We start from the raw sequence: 24082 nt of genomic DNA on the forward strand, positions 1-24082 counted from the left end.
TGAAAGTGCTATGTATTTTTTATTTTTATTTTACACAAATAATTTGTACTAGAGTTTATATTTGGCCTCACAATAAATTAGATACCTATCTAAACTTCAGTTTTCAGTATGTTGGGGTGCATTTAGCCAACGTTTGAAGCACAGCCAAAATTACCATTTCCCAAGGGTATGTTCTTACGTTCGGCCAACAATTTTCAGTACTGGCCAACAATTTTCAGTATTGGCCAATCACTTTTGTTTACTTGGGATAATAAGTTGTTGTGAACTTATAAAAAAAATATACAATATGTCACTAGTTTTGATATCACTTAACATTATTCAGTTGAACACAATCATTTTGAGCAAAGCCTCTCAACTTGTTATCAAGGGGTCGTGGGTTCGCTACCCGGTGGAGGCACATAGTGGTTCGGATATCTTTAAACTGTAGGTCCAGTCCCAATTAGCCTTCCTGTGCATAAAGTGAACTTAAAACACCAACTCAAACAAAACAAACAAACAATAATTCATTTTGTAGTTGTCTTCTTTCATATAGGAGCCATCCTGATTAGATATACTTTGATAATTGGCCGAATTACCCAGAAAGTGGTGCCCCTCAAAAATTCAATGTTTCCTCAAACTAATTTAATGTAGGATATTGTAATTCAAAATAGCACTGATGTTGTGAAACAGAATGAGCACGATTCTTCAAATCTTGATTTGACAATTGAAGTTGAAACTGTTAAGAAATATATATTGACATGTTCGGGAGAAAACAATGTATTCTTAGGAATATATCTGAATCTTAACATTACTCCTCCTTACTGCTAAGGATTAGAAGTGGAGATATGTCGATCTGACTCCACGTAGAGGAGTTTATCTAAAGAAAATAAAAAACTGCATTTTTGGAGTTACATCATTGCCTCTGGTTTTCACATGATGACTAGTACAAATCAAATGCGCCTATTGAAACTCCTTGCAAATTTTCTGGACACACCCTTGCTTAAGAACCTGAAGGCTTGGATTGAACAAAGTAACAACTGCTTGGGAAAATGATCACCTTTTGGATAGCTATTTTCAATTAATATTGCTTGAAAAGTTTCCACTTCTATTGCTAAATATTAAAAACAAACATAATATTGTTCAACTTTTTGGTAGAATTACATAATTTTTAACTTTCTTTAAGCCTTGGTGAAGACTGAAATCAAATACTATGATATTTCGTCTGCTGAGAATGTAAATGACCCGTTGTGGATACGAAAGGCGAACTCAACAAACGTGCATTTTGAGGGAAATGTGTTTCAAGTTGTCAGGCACAGTGCGAACTCCACAAAAAAACTTTGGAAATCACGCATGAAACGTTCCGATCTACTGTTACCAAGTTTTTGTGGATTTCGCACTGTGCCTGACAACTTGAAACACATTTCCCTCAAAATGCACGTTTGTTGAGTTCGCCTTTCGTATCCGCAATGCCTCAAATGTTCTGTCCATTTTTTTTTCCAGGAGAGCCCTTTAAAATTAGACATGACATATTTATTGAACCTTTGTCACTATTGTGTTGAAAGTTCATATCATTGCAAAGGCTGATATATTGAAGCCTATCTAAAAAGAAGTAGTTGTTTGGTAAGGTATTTATGCTGTAATTAATAATTGAAATTTCAGATAGAACTGCACGCAACACTACTTTTGTTTTGAAAGTGCCAATGATCTATCTACCAGATCAAACACTTCATTCTGGAAACGAGATGGAGATGAAACAATTTCATTGTCAATTTGTCATTTGGTAGCAAAGTAAAATAAATAATTCATATTTTGAGAAATCAATCAACTACTTTGATTCCACTATTATTCAAAAATTTATCTGTTAACCACAAATGCAAGAACTGAAAGACCATTACTATTGATAAGCATCTCCCACAAGTGACTGAGGTTAGAATTCAAATTGTTTATCTCATTCTCGGATGGTGCTTGTGGTTGGTTGAGGAAATTGTCCTAAGGTTTCATTGGCTGTTGGAGTTTGCATTCACGAGAATGCAAATTCTGTACATGGGCCAAAAATACTCTAAATTTATCAATATATGTTGTATGTAGGCATCAGACGGTAGCAGAGATGAAACAATTCCATCCTAAATAGACCACAGCCAAAATATCTCTATTTGTTTACAATATGGAGATAGAACATTTACATTCTAAATGGACGATCTGTAATTTCATTTTCAGAAGAAATATATGACTATTGCTTGAAAATTTACAATATTATGTGTAATACATAAATTATAACATTTAATCATCTTCTCTTCCAGATTGGAGGTTTGGTGGTCCTAAGTATTGGCATATGGACACTGGTGGACAAATCCTTCATAGATGAACTTCTTGGAACAAACCTCTTCAAAGGAGCTATATACATCCTCATCATCACAGGTGCCATAGTCTCCCTCATAGCCTTCTTAGGATGTCTTGGAGCTGTGAAGGAAATAAAATGCATGCTTCTCACAGTTAGTATTATGGATTTTCTCTCTTATTCCATTAACCAAATCTGATTGCTGATATTGATATCAATACAAATTTAAACAAATTTAAACTTATTCTAAAATGTTTTGCAGATGTTATAAGGTTCTCACCTAATTTGACAAAAGAGATTCTCCATGAAATTTTAAAATAAATTTCCAGGTCATTTTGTAATGATAACTGGCTATAATAACCATGTTTATAAGTGATTGATTAATTTTCTTTATTTTACTTCGCTTTTCTTCCACTTTTGTCTAATCGTGCAGATGAGGATGATACGATGAAACTGATGAATTGAACATACAGTTAATTTAAGGACAGCTCACAGTGGGATGTTCTAGAATTTTGGAAGGGAGAATTATACCCCATCCTCCCATTCTATAGTTACTATATTTATATACCCACTTAGCATGTTTAAGCTCACTCATCATCTTACTACCAAAAGGTTCTGGGTTCAAATCCTGGACATTTCTTTCGTAAATTTCATCCTTATCATTGCAATTACCCGAAAGTCACAAGGAAGTGATGTAAATTAAAAAAAATAAACATGATATAATGTATCTGTTTCATGTTGAAGTAAAGTTTGGAGGAAGTAGGGTATGCAAATATGGAGCTCTGAACAAAACAAGGCATAACTTGGCAGGGGCAAGGAGGGATACACTTGCCTACCCAAAATTTTCAGGTTTATAACTTTTCTCAACATCTCGGGATCTGAAGAACAAAGCAATAATGAGTAATATTTGTGATTTTGTATACGTAGCACTTATTAAGCAAATAATCGTGAACGCTACTTTTTACAAATTTACACTCTAAGTCACATGTTCGATTCTACCCCTCAAAATTAGGCTCCAAATTACGCCCATAGAACAAAAGATGTCAATTAATGTACGTATTTTTTCAAAACTTTATATTGTCAGCGGAAATATCTTTTGAATTTCAGTACTTCATAATCGTCTTCATCATATTCGTGCTTATGCTGGTGGGAGGAATCTTGGGGTACGTGTTCAGAGAGAAGGTGCGGGACACGATGGAGAAGGAGATGCAGACCAGCATGAAATACTACGGAGAGAAGAAAGCCATCACGAAAGCTTGGGACGAGACTCAGAGAACTGTGAGTACGAGACACTGTGGAGTAATATGAACATTAATTCAAATGCAATATTGTTTTGAACCTTATTTAATGTGCGATTGCAACTATTTTAAATATTACACTTGTTTGGCATTCACATGTGTCCTTAATTATTTCTGATCAGTGGCACAGTAGAGTAGAATGAACAAGTATTGCTCAGCAAATCGTTCATGATTATTTTCATACATTTCTCTCTTGCATTCTGTGTGTTTTTAAGAAATGGGTGTTTGTGTATGCTGGTGCAATGGTCGTCAGCAGCTTGTTTGGCATTTTGTTCAATTCTTCACGCTCTTGTTATGTGAAACAAAGAGAATAAACATGGTGGTGGACAATTAGCTTGGTAATACTTATGCATCCCACTCTACAGTGGTGTCCACAATACTGTTCAGATTTATTAATATTTACAAAGGCATTTTTGGTAACCTTCCACTGGAACCTGGGGTTCATGTTCTGCATACCCTCCCCCCAAAAACTAGGCCTCAAATTAAACTACTGACAAAGGGTATTTAAATAACTCATTGAAACTCACATTCAAATCTTAGATGCAACTATCAAGTCCAAATACTGATGATAACAAGTTAATATCAATCTTCTTCTTATTATTATTAGTAATTTATTTATTTTATTATTCTATAGTTTTAAAAAATGGCGATATGCATTATATATATGTAAACATTTATGACATTCATATAATTTACAATGATGGACCAATATACATTCTTTTTTACCTACAATGGTAAAGTATTGATATAGAATTTACTTATAATGTAATGATCTGATATAAAACTGGAAATATTTCATAAGCACTTCATTCATTCCTTCACTCCGCTTAATAATATTTGATTATGATTATTTTGCTACAGGAAAAGAAACTACTCATTAGAAATATAAAGTAAGAAAATAATAGAATGATGTATTCAACTAAAAACTATTTATAGAATTATCAGATCAGAAATTTTTTTAGTTTTCCAATACACTAATATGCATATATTGATCACATTGAAAACATACCAATTACTATGTCACATACTAACTTTATCGGCATCGTAACTTGAGTAAGTAAATAACAAAAATATTATCATATTACAGTAGAGCGTCGATTATCCGAAGTAATTGGGGGACATGGGTGTTCGGAAAACTGGTTTGTTCGGATAATCGAACTGTACATGTTTATTTGCCAAAAAGAAGTACTGTACAGTAAATTTATTCATAAAAACAGGCATCTCTTTAAGTATGTATTACAAAGTAACGTACAAAGGCAACTTTAGTAGGAATATATAGTATGTGGTACAGTTTATTAAACAAAAATATGTACATATTACATACGCATTTTGCATGAACAATACACACAGTACACAAAATTAACGTTTAAAAAAATCCTTTATTTTGGTCTGTCTAAGCAAGCCTACACGCTTACGAGCAGCTAAGTCACGTACTTTTTTCATTACAGATATCTGAAAGTGAGCGAGTACACAGTTCGGTTAAGCGGTCGCTCGGTTGACCGACGTTCGGATAATCGACGCTCTACTGTAATTGTATTAATTACAAGATATGGATTACATTATGATTATTTTTCAATTTTTTGTAATGCAATGTTCTGAATGTACATTAATTTATGTCTTTCAAGATACATATTGCGTTTGTCCGTAGTAGATGTGTCATATTCACAATTTCTTCTACGTGAAGGTATTATTTTATTTATATTTATAGGATTATATAACAATATTGTTTCTACTGAAATAGTTGTTTCGAGTAAATATTTGTAGCTCAAAGTACTAATTTGAATTTAAGATTTTGGGTGTGTCAGCCCTTAGGCTAGATTGCACCCGTCACGTTGTACGGGGTCCAGCCCCTTACCAGATCTAAAATAGCATAATTGCAATGTCGTGTTACTAAAATATTAAAATTCTCCGACTTTCGTTAAAAGCTGAAACTGTAAAGGGGCACTCAGCACACACAAGGACAAAAAGAGGACAACACACAGAATTATACTGGCCATAGGGCCAGTCGCAAGAGCCTCGTTTGTCTGCATAAAGCAGTCCAGGGTGTACTATGTGGAAGTGAGGTTGACAATTGGGTGTACTATGTGGAAGGTCAACCCTTACACCCCTCTCAAAGTACAAATACTATGTGTTACACTAAATGCAAATATTTTAATTAAACTGTTTACAGAATATATATATATATAATATATATCCATATTTGCTTTCCAGTTGAAGTGCTGTGGTACTAACAATTTCCTTCAGTGGAAACAGAATAAGGGCTACATCCCTGACAGCTGCTGCAAAGTGCACAACGGAGAGGTAAGCAACATTTTCATTACATAAGTTTCACTTGAAAAGCAATTATGCACGCCACAAAGTGGAGAGTCAAATGATTGCGACATATTGGAGAATTTTACAAATTATGTTTTGTTATTTCACCTTTATTGCAGCTGCATCTATCTGAACTTGCAAGTATTCTCCTATTTAGTAAGATCCGATGTCATTTCCACAATGGTATAGACAACCAAAGGGTGGAACTCTAGGACCATTCAAGTATAATTCCCAGTTTTCAAGGCAAACTTTCCAAAAGTACAAGGGAAACAGATGTTATGTCTATTTCAACCTTACTTATTACTGCCTCTCACCACTCCCCCCCCCCCACACAAATATATTAAAAATATAAAGGTCTGTGCGATTATAATGTGTCCAAAAATTCTAATTCAATTCAATTGAACTGTATATATACAGGGTGTCCGGCTTAAAAGTATAATAAAAGAAAAATTAATAACTTGAGATATTTATTGGCGGTTTGCTTCTACAAGTATGTTAACTCAAAATGTTTTTTTTTTTACATACCTAATACACCTCGATATGTGCACCATTAGTGGCGCGACAGACATCTAATCTGTTTTCCACTTCTCTCCAAGTGTTTTGCAGCATTGCATGCGTAACATTAGCGATAGCTGCACGAATGCAATGGTGTAGATCTTGTAGATCACAAACTGGTGTCTGGTACACTTGATTCTTGATAAACCCCCACAGAAAAAATCAAGTGGCGTAATGTCTGGGCTTCTAGGGGGCCAAGCAATCCACGGACTACCTCTCCCAATCCAGCGATCTGGGAACTCATGATCCAAGAAATCCCTCACAATGTTCGCAAAATGGCATGGTGCGCCATCTTGTTGAAAGATCACTTCACGAGGAAGCTGTGGCACAACATACAGCTCCAACATGTCGATGTACGTTCTTGCATTAACTGTAGGCTCCGTGAAGAAAAATGGGCCTATAACCCTGTCCTTCAACAATCCACACCACACAGTCACGTTCCCACTCCATCACTACATGGGGGGGGGGGGGGTTCACTTCCCCATATGCGGCAATTGTGTGTGTTTACCTTGCTGGAAGTGTGAAATGTAGTCTCGTCTGAGAAACAGATGAAATCGAGGAATGCCTCGTTTTCATCAATTTTTGCCAGAATTGTCTCCGCGAAGTTATTCCATCATGGCGTGTCCTGTCCTGTCCTTGATTTTGTGACGAAGTCCCATTTTTTACGCCCGTAGGCGCAACCTTTTATGGACGACATCGTCTACTGTCGAACGAGGTAATTGTAACTGCCTACTTGCTCGTCGGATTGACTTACGAGGGCTCTGCTGGAAGGACGCTCGGATTAATTCAACAGTAGCCTCTGGAACTGCGTGCTTGGCATGGCGGCCCGACATCGAAAGGAAACTTCCAGTTTCCCGAAGCTGCCTGTCCCACTTCTTGATTGAAATGTAGCTGGGAACATCGTCGGTTGGTCGCAGTCCATATTCAAGCCGAAAACGACGTTGTACCAGTGTAACAGACTTTAGTTCCACGAGAGAAAGCACACAGAACACCTTCTGCTGTGGAGTCCACATGGCTACTGATGCGTGCGTTTACGTGAACAAAGCAGTTACGCGCATGAGCACGCGGTACCAACTGCCGCAAGCATACGTAAAAAAAAAAAAAATTGAGTTAACATACTTGTAGAAGCAAACCGCCAATAAATATCTCAATTACTTCTCAAGTTATTAATTTTTCTTTTATTATACTTTTAAGCTGGACACACTGTATTTAAAAATATTTCATTTAAGGTGTGGAGTTTAGATTTGCCATTTCACATGCTCGGACTCAAAATACATCCACACACAAAAGTCACAAATGCATTAATATACAAAAATTGTTAATTGTATAAAGATTTCAAACTCAAATTTACCTAATCAATTTCAAGATATCTTACCTTGCAATAATCTCCAGCCAGTCCCATAGATTGTTCTGGAAAGGATCCTAACAAAGTAAATATATTGATAAAATTCCGTTTCATTTTCTACACAGCTTTCTTTTCTTTCCCTTCCTCGAAGCCACCCTGCCACCAGGAAATATTCAATAATGGGTGGGAGGAAAAAGGATAGTGCATGGTTGTTAGTTACTCATACTCAACCTGCAAGAGGCAAGGGATGTCAAGTGCAATATTATCAGCTGCCATGTTTATTTAGTAATGATAATGACACTATTTACATTTTCACATGATTAGTATTTTGTATATTATTCTACACAAATTATATGCTATTTTTTGCCTTTGAAAATTATTGAGTTTTAAAGCAACAAAAATGTAATATGTTTAGAGTTTACATATTATATTCATTTCATACGAGATACACCCCTTCAGTACATAGATTTATAATTATCATAATAATGTGCCATGAAACTCCAAGGTCAGCCAGTAAACCTTTATTCCAACGTATTTGTATCCTACCAGTACCATGTATATACGCATATATTTTAGAAAGTCATTTTTTCATAAGTGAACATTCTCCCCTATTAAACAAAAACTGTGCCCTTCACAAATACAACACAAACAGCTCAGAATTTTCACTTAAAATCAATAAGACTGCAGACATAAAAGAAAAAGTACTGACCATACAGGACTGTTAACATACAATAAATTATCTAATCACTATGCGCAAAAAGCAATTCAGAAAACATATCCAGCAACCTTTCCTAGAAAATATGTATTACAAAGTGAATGAATTCCTAGGAAAATAAAGGAACCAAATGAATATAAATAACTCCACTGATAGAATATAAAGAGTGACAATCATATCCACTTACTCTGTTAACCCTTATATTGTTACGAATATATGTTTATACCCTCGTTATCTATGAAAATTGTTAAACATATTATGTATCGGATTGGATCATAAACTGTGTAACACTTAAGAATGTACTCTATTGTAATATGCAATGTAATATGATATCATGTAATTGACGAAACCATGGATCATTGCAATCCCTAAGGTGAATAATCAATCAATCAATTCCTCTGAAAATGTTAGAGTATTTAAGAGCCTAATAAACACCACAGTTTGATTACGAGATTAATGTATTTTCATCAAAAGTGATTCTGATATCCACACATTATTCTATAAAATATTATTTTAATTTTCAAGTCAATTAAATCACTATTTTTTTTAAAAAAAAAATCACATGATTTACAAGGGAGACTCAAATGAAACCCTTCATTTGTTTTTGTTTCTTATCTAGTAGATTTCTGTATGCAGGGTTGCACAAGGTTGCTGCATTTTATCACAAACCTTTTCTGATCTACATATATTTTCAACTTTGAGTTAGTGCCTGTGTACCTTAAAAAGAATAAGTCTTTGGGGTCCACGTGCAGTCACTTATGAGCCACTGCAAAGGCCTTTCCACCCATCTGCCTGCGAACTGAGGCCATTCTCGAACTTTCTCCTCCATTAGTAAACTTGCTGGTGTGGTAAGCATGCACAGAGATATTGAATTTTCATTTGCTGAGAAATTTCTGTAAGTTTTTGGCTGACGGAGTTAAATAAACTGTTACTTTTCACTGGTGCAAGTGTGTAGAGGCGGCGCCATCTTTAAAATGACACTTTGAGGCTCACTTGATTAGTGTTCCAGCCTTGAGGTTGTTGTGTAAATAACAGTTGATGCCTGATGTAAATTTGGACTGTATACAGTCTGTCCTAGAATTCTTATTGGACTTTAAGGTTTTCATGCGACTCTCCTAATAAATCAAACAACTGCACGTGACATTTCTAGTTCTAGAAGTAGAAATTGCCTTGTGCATACATTATATTTTACCAACTTGTACTCTTTTAAAAAGGGCAAACTTGCTGGAATGTAGAATCCATTTTCCTTGTAAGTACCGCTACATGTTACTGAATTACTCTACATCCTCATTCCTTACATTATATATACACATACTAAATTTCTTATGGTTTTTTGCAGAAAATTCCTTGCAGAGAGAATCCTAATAATCACACAGTGTGGGAACATGGCTGCCTGAAGAGGGCTGAGGACTTCATCAAGAACCACGCTGCTATCATTGGAGGAGCTGGCATTGGAGTTGCATGCTTGATGGTGAGTTTGCATGTTTATTTCATCCAGAAATCACAATTACGTCTGTGATATTGGAATGGCAAAATAAAACAATAACAGAAAGATCCAATTACATTCTTATTTTAATAACGTGGATTTTCTAGTGGGTTACATGGAATTGTATGGGGTCCTAGTCTATGATAGGTTATTTGTACCTACTTTATCATTGGTTGGTGTTTATATGTTACCTTGCACAACATATTACATCAACATTATAGAAGGTCTTTTAAGTAAGTACGATAGAACGTCGTTTATCTGCATTAACTGGGATTGAAGGTTATGCAGATAACGATTTTTGCGGATAATCAAGCATGTGTTTATTTAACAAAGAAAAACACGTACAGTACAGGTTTATTTTATACATACAGTACACAGTACTACATACATATAAAGTACAAGAAAACAAAAGACATGAGAAAATGAGAAAACACTCGTTGAATCTTGCTTTTTTGAGTGTGCGGATAACTGACGTTGCAGATAACTGATGTGCAGATAAACGACGTTCTGCTATACTTTGATTATGATGCAAATTTACTTTGTCCAAACACACACATCCCTACACCATACTCCCTCTTTACACACACCATGCATACGGATATGACCAACTTGGCAGTACACTCCTGCTATGTTTTAGACTCCATTGGTTGGTACGTCAGCAGAACATAAGTTTTTGTTGCAATTCTATACGAATAAGATGAACACAAACTCTGATAAACTTGAAAGCCTGGGTTTGAGTTTTAAGTTCACTTTATGAACAGATAGGCTAATTTGGCAAGGACCTACAGTTTAAATTTGGATCCTCTGTCAGGTATTGAGCCCGGGACCCCTTAATTACGAAGCGGTGATGACATTACCACTATGCTATCGGGGGAAATTGACCTTTATAATGTGAGCATCCCAAGTTGACTGCCCATTTGATATGTGGGAACCAGAGGGATGCAACTTCAGTTTATCAAATTTACAGGAGAGGAAATAATATATTCTTAGGAAAATGTCCGACTCTTAAAAAGAGTCAGTAAACTAGAGATATGTGACTCCACCTTACTGCTAAGAATTAGAAGTGGAGATATGTGAATCTGATTACAAGTAGAGCTCTTTGGGGGTATTTAAACAATACCGAAAACAGGAATTTCACAGTTACGTTCCTCTGGTTCTCATAGGATGCACTGTACCAGGGCCATTTGGAAAGTAACTTCAGTTTGGGTATAAAAGAACCACCAGGACATTGTGAGAATTTTTATTATAGTGCAGGAGGCCTTAGAAAGAGTGTTTCGCGGGCTATCAGCAGACGTCGCTCGCACACTATTGCCGATACTCTCGTGTCGTCTGCTCCTCAGCCGAACAAACAGGCCGAGGTAGCAAGAGGCAGAGGTCACTCACCCTTCCACAAGGGTGCAGCGAGCTAGCTGTGACAACCGGGCTCACTCATTCGCGGACCTGATTGGTTCTAGCAGACACACCCCCATATTGTCGTCTGCTGTAAGCCCGCGAAGAGATCTTTCTAAGGCCTCCTGCATTTTATATACAACTGAAAGAGACAACTCTAAGCTATTTTTCTACATAAGCACCGTTTCTGTTGAGACACTTATCACATCGTCGAACAAGGTTTACAATACCTACGTCAAAGAAATCTGCCGCCTGTGCATTCAGCCATACAGTAACACTGCCCTTGAGCTCCTGGTTGAGGAGCTGTGCCCCTAGCCATTTATGGAAAAAAGTGATAATCGCTAGGGGTCAAATCTGGATGTAAGGAGGGTGGTCAAACAAGGTCCTTGGTTTGAGCAGCAGTATGTGGGTGAGCGTTCATGCATGAGAACAATGCCAGAACCCAACATGCCACGTCGCCTGTTTTGAATTGCTCGTCGCAAATTTCTTCAAGGTTTCACACACTTGGGCATTGATTGTTGTGCCTCGTTCCAGAAACTCCACCAACAGTATCCCTATTCTGTCCCAAAATACAGTTGCACAAAGACAGTGTTACTGCATGGCTGAATGCTCAGGCGGTAAATTTCTTTGACATGGGTATTTTAAACCTTGTTTACCGATATGATAAGTGTCTCAACAGAAACGGTGCTTATGTAGAAAAATAGCTTAGAGTTGTCTCTTTCAGTTGTATATAATAAAAACTCTCACAATGTCCTGGTGTTTCTTTTATACCGAATCGGAAGTTACTTTTCGAATGAACCTTGTATATATCACCTTTCATGGTTGATAGTTAATTTGTCATAAAAATTAATAATCAGCATTTTTATAAGATGCATCCCTTGCGGATCAGGGTTTTAATTTGCATCACACCTCATTATATAGCTGTACAATATGATTTGTTTGACAGAAATGCGTTAATTAATATAAAAACGTTTAATGCACAACTTCAATCCTTTTCAGCTTATGGGCATGATCTTCTCATGTATAATGATTAAGCTGATTGATTAAAGCAATGGATCAACAGGAATTGTAAAATAGGTAAAAAAAAGAGAGAACATGATTAAATAAGCAGATTTTTTATCTGCATCACTTGTGAATGAGTTTGTTTTGATTCACAGGATTGCAATTTCCCTTTTATGTTAACATGCTTTTATCATCATGCATGTGCTTGAAGATATACGAGGTTTGGCTAGAAAAAAACCGGATTGATGTTGCTATTGGCAAACAACGAATGCGCGAAGGTTGAGCAATGCATGATTCTATACTACCATACCCTGCCTACAGAATGACTAATTGCCCTGGGTGCAGGCCTCTCAGTTTCGCTGTGGCACTTGGACAAAGCGGAACATGCGTCTGTGCTCCGTCCGGAAAATGCTGAGTATTAAAATGGAACAGCGTGTCAATATGAAGTTCCTTTACAAACTGGGGAAATCCGCAACAGAAGCGTACGACATGTTAAAATCTGTGTACGGGGATGAGTGTTTATCACGCACACAAGTGTTTGAGTGGTTTAAACGGTTTAAAGAAGGACAGGAAATGATCCAAGACAACCCACGTACAGGACGACCATGCACGTCGAAAACGGAAACAAACATTCAAAAAGTGAGTGATGTGATTCGAAAAGATCGTCGATTGACCATTAGAGCAGTTGCTGAAATCACAGGAATAGACAAAGAAAGTGTTTGACAAATTTTACACGAGAATTTGAACATGAGTAAAGTGTGTTCAAAACTCGTGCCAAGGAACCTGACATTGGAACAGAAGGAAGCTCGAGTGAACATTTGTACGGACACTTTGAAGAACATTGAAACAGACCCTACCTTCTTAGAGAGAGTGATAACCTGTGATGAATCGTGGTTTTTCACGTACGACCCTGCCACAAAGCGCCAATCAATGCATTGGAAGACCCCGAGTTCGCCACGTCACAAGAAAGCTCGCATGAGCAAGTCCAAATTCAAAGCCATGATGATTGTCTTTTTCGACATTCGAGGCATTGTGTACGTTCATTGGGTACCCGAGGGTCAAACTGTAAACCAACATCATTACATTAATGTGCTGAAAACCCTTCGTGAGCGAGTAAGAAGACGACGACCTGATTTGTGGCAACGGAAGTCATGGATTCTGCACCAAGACAATGCTCCTGTCCATACGGCCCTGTCGGTGAAGACATTTTTGGCTAAATATGGCATCCCAGTGTTAGAACATCTGCCGTATTCGCCGGACCTTGCTCCCTGTGACTTCTTTTTATTCCCCAGAGTGAAGTCCGCCCTAAAAGGAACCAGATTTGAGACAGTAGAAGCTGTGTAAAGAAAAGCGACGGATGTAATGAACATGATCTCCGAAAATGACTGGCAACACTGCTTCCAGCAATGGAAAATTCGTATGGAGCGGTGTACAGATCGTGCAGGGGAGTACTTTGAAGGAGATAAAGTTCCTGTTGTACAAAATGCTGAATAAAAGATTTCATAGCATCAGTCCGTTTTTTTTCTAGCCAAACCTCGTATGTTCTTACTAGGACTGACCCGATACCACTTCGAACCGATACTATACCAATAATTTTACTAATTTCACCCAACAGCAATGCTTGAAAACTGTAATGATTAAAATTTGTTCAAAATATTGTTTAATATCAGTGGGTCAGTATTCCACTCCATCACCATTAAGCACAGGGACCGGCAGAAAAAGCTGACAGTTTTGAAATGTGTTGATAAATAAGACAATTAATGCAAGGTTTAATAATCAAAATTGCCACTTACTGCTTACATTAATTTTTCTTTGTTTTGAAAATTGTGTCCGATAAATTATAAACCTCGATTCCTTACACATTCATGTAGCCTTGACTTTAAGTTGGACGTCGCCCTCACGAGCATTTCATTGGGAATTGCCGCTATATTGTTGCGAAAAGCTAACTTGAGATCACCAATTGCGTGAGGTCTTTCAACGTACACTTATGATTTGAGGTAGCCGAAAAGAAATTAACACACTAGATCCGGGGAGCGAGGAGGCCAGGGAACGTCACCATTTCTTGACACTACATGTCCAAGAAACATTTTCCGGACCATGCCCATTGAGATTCTTTTTCAGACTTGACCCTGTCTCTCGAAAAGTTCTGACCCAAAGCAGTATCGTATTCTGACTGGGTACACGGCCGTGACGATCGACAATGGAACTCCCTTCGAAACCATCGTTGGGTGTGGACAATGGACTCACCATTTTTAAAATATGCTTGTAACTTAAAAGCACGGTGTCACCCAGTCCACTGCTCCATCTTAACTGAAATGGCGTTGAGCGACGAAGCCAACGAGCACTCCCCCCACTCCACCATTGAAAGACCTCACACAACAATCCAATTGTGTCAAAGGTAAACACCATTTTTGAACATTTGAACAACAATTGGTGATCTCAAGTTAGCTATTCACTATTTGCAACGAAATAGCGGCAATTCTGAATGAGGGCAAGGCTACATGAATGTGTAAGGAATGGTCATCACTTATCGGACACAATTTTCAAAACAAAGAAAAATTAATGTAAGCACTGTAAATGGCAATTATTTTTGTAGCAATTTTGATTATTAAACCTTGCATTACATTAATTGTTTTATTTATATACACATTTCGAAACTGTCAGCTTTTTCTGTCAGTCCCTGTATTATAAGGGCTAATTTACCAGAGTTTTGTTTCAGAATATTCAACAATTACATCACAATATTAAAATACCTGTTATACAAAAAACACAACATATGCTGAACAAGGCAGTCTATATTTCAGTAGAAAACACTTAACAACGTTATCGTCTAATCCCCTATCAGGGACTTCCTCTGAACTGAAACCAAACTAAAATTAAATAATTGAATGAAGGACTTAAGATCAACAAAAGAATGGAAGAGTGTGTTAGAAAGAAAAGAAGAGGGAAGAAGATCAGAAGGTATGGAAGCTCTCTGCATCCAGATGTGAGGAAAATGATAATTAATGGTACCAGACAATCAGGAGGTTGAGGTACCCGTCAGGTGAGATGTCTATTACCTGACATGAGATGACACATGTGGATAAGAACTGGAACTTTCAGACATTCTTGTGTCTAGATCCTGCGCTGTGTGCATACATATATCGGGTGGCGCACGAAAAACCGAACCCTGCCATGAGCAGATACAAAAAAGAAATAAAATAAATAAAACAAATAAGAAATGCAAAGGTCTGCACTTTTTAAAAGAAATATGCTAATGCAAAGGTCCTTACTTACTGAAACGATCTTGTCTTTTACAGTAGGTGCTGAAAATGACCGCCTTGTGCTTCAATGCACTGTTATGCACGCCTTAACATGTTATCATACACTCTGGACAACTCTGCGGCATCAATTCTTGAAATTTCATTGCGAATATTGTCCTTCAAGTCTTCTAATGTCCTTGGATTATTTGTGTACACTTTTCCCTTCAGACTGCCCCACAGATAAAAGTCACAAGTGGTTAAGTCCGGTGAAAGCAGCGGCCACAATTCTTTGCTAACAGTCCTTTCTTTTGTATAGATTTCATGGATTCGTGAGATTGGACTCACGTGAAGTATGACAGGTTGCCCCATCCTGATGAAAGAAAGCATATAAGCGTTCATGGGGGTCAACTGTGCAAAAAATTCCTCAAAGATTCCCATATACACATCGGTGTTTACTGTTGTTTCAAAAAATATGGGACTCGCAACTTGCAGACACAGCACACCACACTCCGATTTTTCTATCGTGAAGATGTTCCTCTTCAATCGTATGGGGATTGTTTGTTGACCAGTATCTCGTGTTCCGGGAGTTTACATGTCCTGTCAGATGGAACCAGGCTTCATGACTCATGAAATACAGCAGGGGACCCAACAATCCACTCACAATTGTTTCAAGTAGCCATGTACGGTACTTCACACGTTTTTCCTTGTCTTCCTCCTTCAGTTCTTGGACACATGTCACTTTGTAGGGCTTCAACCCTATATCGTGTAAAACACGTTGACAAGACCTACGCAAAACATTCGCCTGTTGCGACAATTTGCGTGTCGACTTCTTACGACTTTGGATCATTCGTGCTTGAATATCCGCAATCACAGCAGGTGTATGAACAGATGGGGTTCGATTCTTTTTTTGCATTTGCAACTGACCCTGTAGTATGCAACTTTTTCACAAAATCATGTATACTGCTCTTTGCTGGTATGGAAGTGCCAGGAAACTTGCAAACATATCCTGTGTTTCCTTAAATGACCTGGTAGACACGTAGGCCTGCACTATTGTGATTCTTTGTTGAAGAGAATAAATGTCACCTACACACGTCTGAACCAGGTCTTCACGGCTTTCGTACTGACAACAATAAAGTATACATCGTTGCAACAGCTTCGGAACAATAGGTGACATAGGTGGGAGAAAATAAACAGCCTGTACACGGGCCGGCTTTTCATTTGTTGTTTGTATGTTCGTGGCGGGGTTCAGTTTTTTGTGCGCCACCCAGTAGTTTCCTGTTTGAATTTTATTTAATTTTAGTATGGTTTCAAGTCTGAGGAAGACCCTGATAAGGTAAAGTTCCCTATGCATATAGCACCCTGCCATGAAGGCACATTTAGGGGATGGAGGGGGGAGGATAGGGCCCACACATTCTCGATCTTGGCCATTTTGGAGGTGATTTGATCAGCACAACGCTCCGACCATCTTTACCTCCAGAGTTGCTCGCAGGTGCCCATTGATTTGAGGTTGGGTGAGCCCCAGAGTCACTTTATGTGGGGACAAGGCCAGAAAAACCCCGACCTCAGATCACCGACACTAAGAACAGAACCAAGGTATCCCACGTGGCAGTCACATGCCCTACCGACTAGCCTGATAAAGACTTCAAACGTCATGTTGTTAAGTGTTTTTCTTTTACTGAAATATAGACTGCCTTGGTCAGCATTTGTACTTTTACTTTATCTGTCATGGAAACAAGGCTTAATCGAATTACCGGTTATGGAATAACAAAATAGTTTTCCTCACAATCTTGGTAAAAAATAAATAGGAATTTTGAATTTCCACAATAATTACTCTGCAAAAGTGTCACATGGCATTTTGTGGAGCCTGAGAAAGACCAGTATCAGTAAATAAAATCATATTTTCCTGTCTGGCCTGTCTTTAATCCACGACTGCACTTTGTGCTGTTTGTGATTTTCAGTACTTGACCACATGTGCAGGTGAGAAACACATTTTCAGTAAGGAATTCTTTGAGCTTATAGTTTATTTATTACACAGCATTATTCAAGAAGGAGAAGGTTACAAAGCTTTTTTTGTGGATGCATGGTACAAGATACAAGCAGCATGTGTTGTGTCAACTGGAGAAAATAAGAATCAAAATTTTAATAACCTGCATAGAATTTCCGTTGGATTCCTCACGGTGGCGCTGGGGGTGGTGAAAGCAACTTGGCCACTCCCAAGAAGTTGTTCTGCATTCTGGAATGGAATAGGTGGGCACCGTGACCTCGTGCATCATTGCTGGCTACCCGTCTCCACACATTACCCCTGTCATTTTTATTTCTGGGGGTACATAAAAGACACTGGTAACATCCTAGCCCTTCCTTCAAATCTCAGAGCTGAAGTGTTGTGTGTGTGGAGTCCATAACTTTAGACAAGTTGAAGCACATGTGGAATGAAATGGATTATTGTTTGACATTTGTCGCATCCATCACATGGAATGATTGAATGAATTAAAATGTTGGGTGCATCTTTCTTTTTGCACCTTCATAACATGACTTCTTCTCGATGGAAGAGATGGTAGAACTACTTCTTCTGGTGACGCACAGCACATGTTTGTATCTTTTAGCGTGTGCCCACAAGGATTTCAAATCTGCCACTTTTTTTTTTTAAATAACCTTGTAGTTTTTTTTTATAATCCTTAACCTGTTTTGTTTACCGCAGGACTCGTTTTAATACGCATTATTTGTAACATTTTTATATAATTTTTTTTATTATGGCACCATGTTCAACATCAGTGTCAATACATATTAAAGAATTTGCACTTTATTTTCCAGATTCTTGGGATGATATTTTCATGCGTGTTGTTCAAGATGATTGAATAAAGTACCCATGGACATGGACTTCGGCTGAAAGTTGTAAAATAGGTAGAAACAAAATGATTATTACTGCTGTCGTGTGTGCGGTTTTTTTTAATGTGTCAAAACATCCTGAAGTGGATCTTCAGTTGCCTGTTCACACATAAAGCAATATTCTGGCTGGGGTATTCCTGTGTTGTCGTTGTACACACATTGTTTGGATTCTTTTGGGGATACCCTACACCTGGGATTGAATTTCTTAAAATTGCTTTGAAATGTTAGTAATATGTAGGACTTGACAATTTGAGTGTAATTTTGTATATATGTAAGTGAAAGATTTCACATTTGTTAACCATGACTAACATGAATATGTACATCAAATTCTCAATTCAATGATTCGTTGTATGAGAACCAGATGGATGTTTATCAAAATTAGAGAGAGGAAATAATGTATTCTTAGGAACATGTCAGACTCTTAAAGAGTCAGTAAATTAGTGACTCCTCCTAACTGCTAAGGATTAGAAGTGGAGATATGTGGATCTGACTCCCAAGAGTGCTCTTCAGAGAAATTTATTTAAACAAAACTGCAAACAGCATTTTTGGAGTTATATTTCTCTGGTTCTCATGTGGCAAATTATAATAGCTAATAAAAACTAAAATGATTTTACAAAAATATTTGTTTGAAACGGAATTCATTTGCAACAAGTTCTAAGCAGTGCTTGGAATTTGTATGATCGGGATACATTTAGTATTGTTAGAATTTGGTATTTCTGAACATGGAATTTCAAAATAACATAGAGGAAGAAATTCTTCATTTTTGATTTTCTTCCCAAAAAGGTTTATCAACTCAAAATTGAAGTTTCCTTGATTAAATTCAAAGGCATGAAAATGTATAGACAAACTAATTTTCCTCCATTTATGTAAAATGGTGATTTAAAGTATCAAAGTTGTGAAAATATTCTAAAGTTATAACATGTGATTAAGATAAACTCCTCTCTGCCTAATAGTAAGAATTTACTCTCAGGAAATTTATAGCATATCATTAGCAGGGGTGAAATATTTTGTATACTTTTGTACATATTTTGCATTGCACTTCTGTGAAAACCAGTGTGACAACTTTATCCTATAGAATGCTGACTACTTTTCTAAGAAATTTACAATATTCACTGTACATGCAGTTAAAACGTAAAACAGTAATGCCTCATCTAAGGTAGTAATGCGTTGAATATAACCCCATATTTTCCAGCTGTTTCACTGTACTTTACCCCATTGGGTGGAAATTACGTTAACCAATGGGCATTAAAGTACGGCACTGGTTTATCCAATATGAGATATGTCATTCATTTCTTCAGCCGAGCAAAATGGTCATGAATTTTGAAAACGGAGAGATAACCTTGCTTCAACAATGAATTAATTCCACTCTGATATTTACATTCTTCCACTGACATGTGGCATCCTAAAATGGCTTCTAAATTTATTGATGCTTCAGTAGTACGGTCGGTACACCATATGACTTCATGTGGGAGATCCTGATTCAAGTCATAGGAGGGATCGAGCATGTATGGAGCTCTACTTCCACATTCCCTATGTGCCTTCAGGGTACAGTGCGATGCAATATGCCCGCAGCATAAGAACGAACATTTTGATAGTAGATTACTAAGCAATATGAAACAATGCTTTATATTTTTTTTACCTATATATAATTTACATTACCATTACTGGTGTAATGCTCATCTTCATTCAATTCTACTGTCGATTTATTCCATGACAATTTTTAGGCATGGGTGTTATGGAAACATTAGCTTTAATAACATGCTGCTACTATCGTATTATTCTAATGGAATCGAACCTGCCACTCCCAATGGGTGATGTAGCTAATCATCATTCATCCTCATTATAAATGAGGATGTAATTTACATTACACCAATCAACAGAGCTACTTTTCAACTCTTCATGCAAGATGAAGCAAATAATTTATATTGTACAGTACTGGATTCTTAAATTTCTCAACATACAACCAATATGTAGATGAACTGAAAGGTTGCTATCATAAACTTGTTTATTTCAGTGTTACTAAGAACATTATACTGATTTACAAAATTGAGTTTCAAAATCTGAAATTCACAAAACATTCAGAATTGTTCTAAGTTTTTTTTAAAAAAGTATGAAGTGTTATAGTCCCGCACTGTGGCCGTGGAGTCTAAGACATCAGGCATTTGGACTCCGGCTATGGGACGGGCACTGGTTCGAGTCTCCTGGGGGAAGCGTAACATCTTTTCTCCTGAGATTTCGGCCTGTGTATGGGACCGGTGACCATCCACCATCGCAGGGAAACTAGGAGCTACCTGGTCATAGAATACCTACAACAACGACTGGTGGGTTGTCGTGCTGACCACACGTCACCCTGTAACTGGTTCGATGATCTCCCATGTTGGCAGGTGGTAGATAGGCAGGCCCTGGCCCTCGCAGGCTGTTGCACGACAGGTTATATTATTATTGCAGAGTGGCCAAGGACCATCATAAAATTCAAGTATAATTCTAGGTTTTCAAGAACACCACCCACTCACACACACACACACACAAATATGTTAACAATATAAAGTGTCTGCGTGATTCCAATGAATCCTAAAATTCTAATTCAATTCAATATTTAATTCTATGACAATTTCAAACACAAATTTACCTAATCAACTTAAAGATATTTCATCTTACAATAATCTTCCATCTGTCAGATAGATTGTTCTGCAAAGGACACTAACAAAGCAAACGGATCCAGAGAATTCTGTTTTACTTTCTACGCAGTTTTCTTTTCCTTCCTCAATAAAAATGAAAGCTAAAATGTGAAAAACTTGCCTCAGGGCATTTATAAATATGTATAAATTCAATCGAATTTGGATTAATAAAAGTTGCAATTTTTCATGTCTGCAGAGAAAAATTCATGCAGAATTCACACATAATTCTGTAGCCAATAGTTGACGTGGAATTCCTGGTACATAGACATGCTGTATTATTAAGAATTATTATTACGAATTATGATACTGTTTTGAATAATCTTTTAGCGTTTTCAAGGATAATTTTGTCACTGGTTGAGGTTTTGCACTAATTTTAAGTTGTGAGTATGTCGATGTTTGAAATTATTTTGGCCAAGCTATAAACATTTAGGGATGGGTCAGATAAAATTGGTATGACATTGCTGTTTTATCAGTAAACATATAGTAAAAGTGAGAATAGTTTTCTTATACCTATCTGCTATTCATCAGGAGTTGCTTCTTTTGTGCAATAGTGCATTAAAATCTTAACAGTATGACAGCGTAACTAGTGTGACTTCCATCCATGCTATGGCTAGGCCAGGAATTTGGGGAACATTTTTCCCTGCTTTATATATTGCAGAATAGCTTTGTACATATTTACATGTGCTTGTGTGTCTATTTCTATGTTTTGTTCATTCAGTTTATTTTTTAAATTTTTTTGATGTTAACTGTACAGAGTGATGTAAACAAAAATATGATAATGTACATATTCGGGAAAACTGAAATAAGTTTATCTTTTTTTATTTTCTGTTGAGCTGTGGTAAATTAAAGTTGTGCTTCAAACTGGTTTTATACTACATTCAAGCTTTCTTTGTGCGTGTGCATGGTATTTGACTGTATTGGAAAGAAAAACATTGCACAAAAAGTTTTGTTTGAAAAGTAGTTGTAACTTTTATGTGCATAGTGCTCTTATCTGTCCAATAAATACATGACTACCTATTAATGACTACCTATTGTAAATGATGTGGTGTGAAAAGATACATTCCAAACAAAGTATTCAAGTTAGACTGGTTCAGGCTTGGCTGGACATTTGGCTGATTGCAGCAAGATTGTTTTCGATGTTTCCTCTCGTTTTGTAAAAGTGCTATGATGTTCTAAAATCTGAAAACTTACATGTGCTTAGAATTTCTTCCAGAGCATTCATGTGAATCTTTGTGTAGTGTACTTTTGCTGCAGTCTAGATATTTGCAACATATCCACGAAACTAATGCAAAAAAAAAATTCAGATTTTGATACATCACAGCGGTTTTACGAAAGGAGAAGTAACATCGAAAATGGCTTCGCTGGCATCAGCCAAATGTCCACCCGAGCCAAACTTAGAAACCGAGGTTCGTCTATTTGACAATGTAGGAAGACTAACTATATAATTTCTTAATCAGTAAAAATTCTCCATGCATTGTAAAAGCAAAAAAGGCAATAAATGGAAAGGTAGTTAATAAAGGTACATAGCAATTACTATTGCATAATTCTTAAAATATATTTTGCCAGCTGAAACTTGTAATACAGAGAATAATATCTTCTTATACCCAAATAAAACTATTTCCCAAAAGTGCCAGTCACACCTTATGGCTTCTTATACACATATTTTGCAATCCCATATCTGTGTTCAGTAAAAATTTATTAGTCAATATTATGTAAGAACATAAAATTATTACTTTTACCCTGAAAATGGAAATATACATTAATGAATGTGTTTTGCAGTATGTCATATTGACAGATTTCTTCATGCTTATTACATTAATTCCATAGGCATATAACATTAGGTTAAAATGGGAAAATAACATTTAAAATTTATAGAGAGACTGGTTCAAATGGTAAAACTTCAATTTTTAAAAATACTTCAAAATCCATGAAACGAGCTGTATTATTGTAAATTCACCTAGAGATGTAAATATACATATATAGACGCAGTAAATTCTAGATGCACTTCTTAGTTGGTTGATACAATTTTTATACTGCATATTTTTTAGTGTGGATTAATTATATAGAATTTACTGTAAATGAGTAATATTGTGTATGAATATTTGGCAACAAACGAACTTCAATAAAGCACGGTGCTCATTTTCATGTGTTTTCATTTTTTTGCTTTATTGTTGACAGACTCTGCCACCATGATACAAATTTCTGTTTTGATATTTCATCTGTTCTCACACCTCATTTGAATTCTCTTGCATCTGCTTCATTTACTTAAAATATGAATATTGAGAATGAGTCATTATCATTCAGTCTCTGTGCCAATCTTTTTTGCATTACAAATTTTTGATCTGGGTGGTCCTGGTTCGAGTGGCAGAGTCAGAAAGGGGGGCACCTAGAATTAATTCTAAACTATGCTTGCACTATTTTATGTAAGCAATATATACAGTTATTGATGATTAGGCACACACAGGAGATATATGTAAGCAAAATATACAGTTATTGAAGATTAGGCACACACACGAGAATTATGTAAGCAATATATACAGTTATTGAAGATTAGGCACACACAGGAGATTTACTATGTACAAGTTTTCAGCAAAATGTCCTGAGTCATGGTCGAGCCTGGATGCATATTTCGCTGAAAACTTCTACGTAATATATAGTGTGTTTCAGAGTAGAGTTGTTCACATGCTGGGTGGTGGGAGCATGTCTGCCAGCATTTAGACACACAGCTTTACGCTGACTTGCCACTGGACGCATCAGTATTCAGATAGCTGGTGTCCAGTTTGCATGTGTTTGTGAAGTGTTAAGGTGCTAACAAGTGTTTTAGATTTTTTTTTTTTAATTTATGTACTACTGGTG

The 24082-nt window shown here is 36.8% G+C and overlaps 1 protein-coding gene across 2 annotated transcripts in view; it reads left to right on the top strand.

Moving 5' to 3' along the window:
- The window catches only part of LOC145997148 (tetraspanin-11-like), a 75768-nt gene extending 52401 nt beyond the window's left edge, over positions 1-23367 (top strand). Inside the window, exons 3-8 of one of the 2 annotated variants that reach the window (XM_083133800.1) lie at positions 2280-2471; positions 3425-3595; positions 5827-5916; positions 9883-10014; positions 12418-12495; positions 18474-23367. In XM_083133800.1, the coding sequence (XP_082989926.1) occupies positions 2280-2471; positions 3425-3595; positions 5827-5916; positions 9883-10014; positions 12418-12465 (633 nt within the window). In that variant the 3' untranslated portion in view covers positions 12466-12495; positions 18474-23367. The remainder of the gene's footprint in view (positions 1-2279; positions 2472-3424; positions 3596-5826; positions 5917-9882; positions 10015-12417; positions 12496-18473) is intronic. The other variant, XM_083133799.1, reaches the window with a different exon arrangement.
- The last annotated feature ends 715 nt before the right edge of the window (positions 23368-24082 follow it).

This window comes from Lepisma saccharinum, chromosome 13 (assembly GCF_977018435.1).
Source record: "Lepisma saccharinum chromosome 13, izLepSacc3.1, whole genome shotgun sequence".
NCBI classification, from domain to species: Eukaryota; Metazoa; Arthropoda; class Insecta; order Zygentoma; family Lepismatidae; genus Lepisma; species Lepisma saccharinum.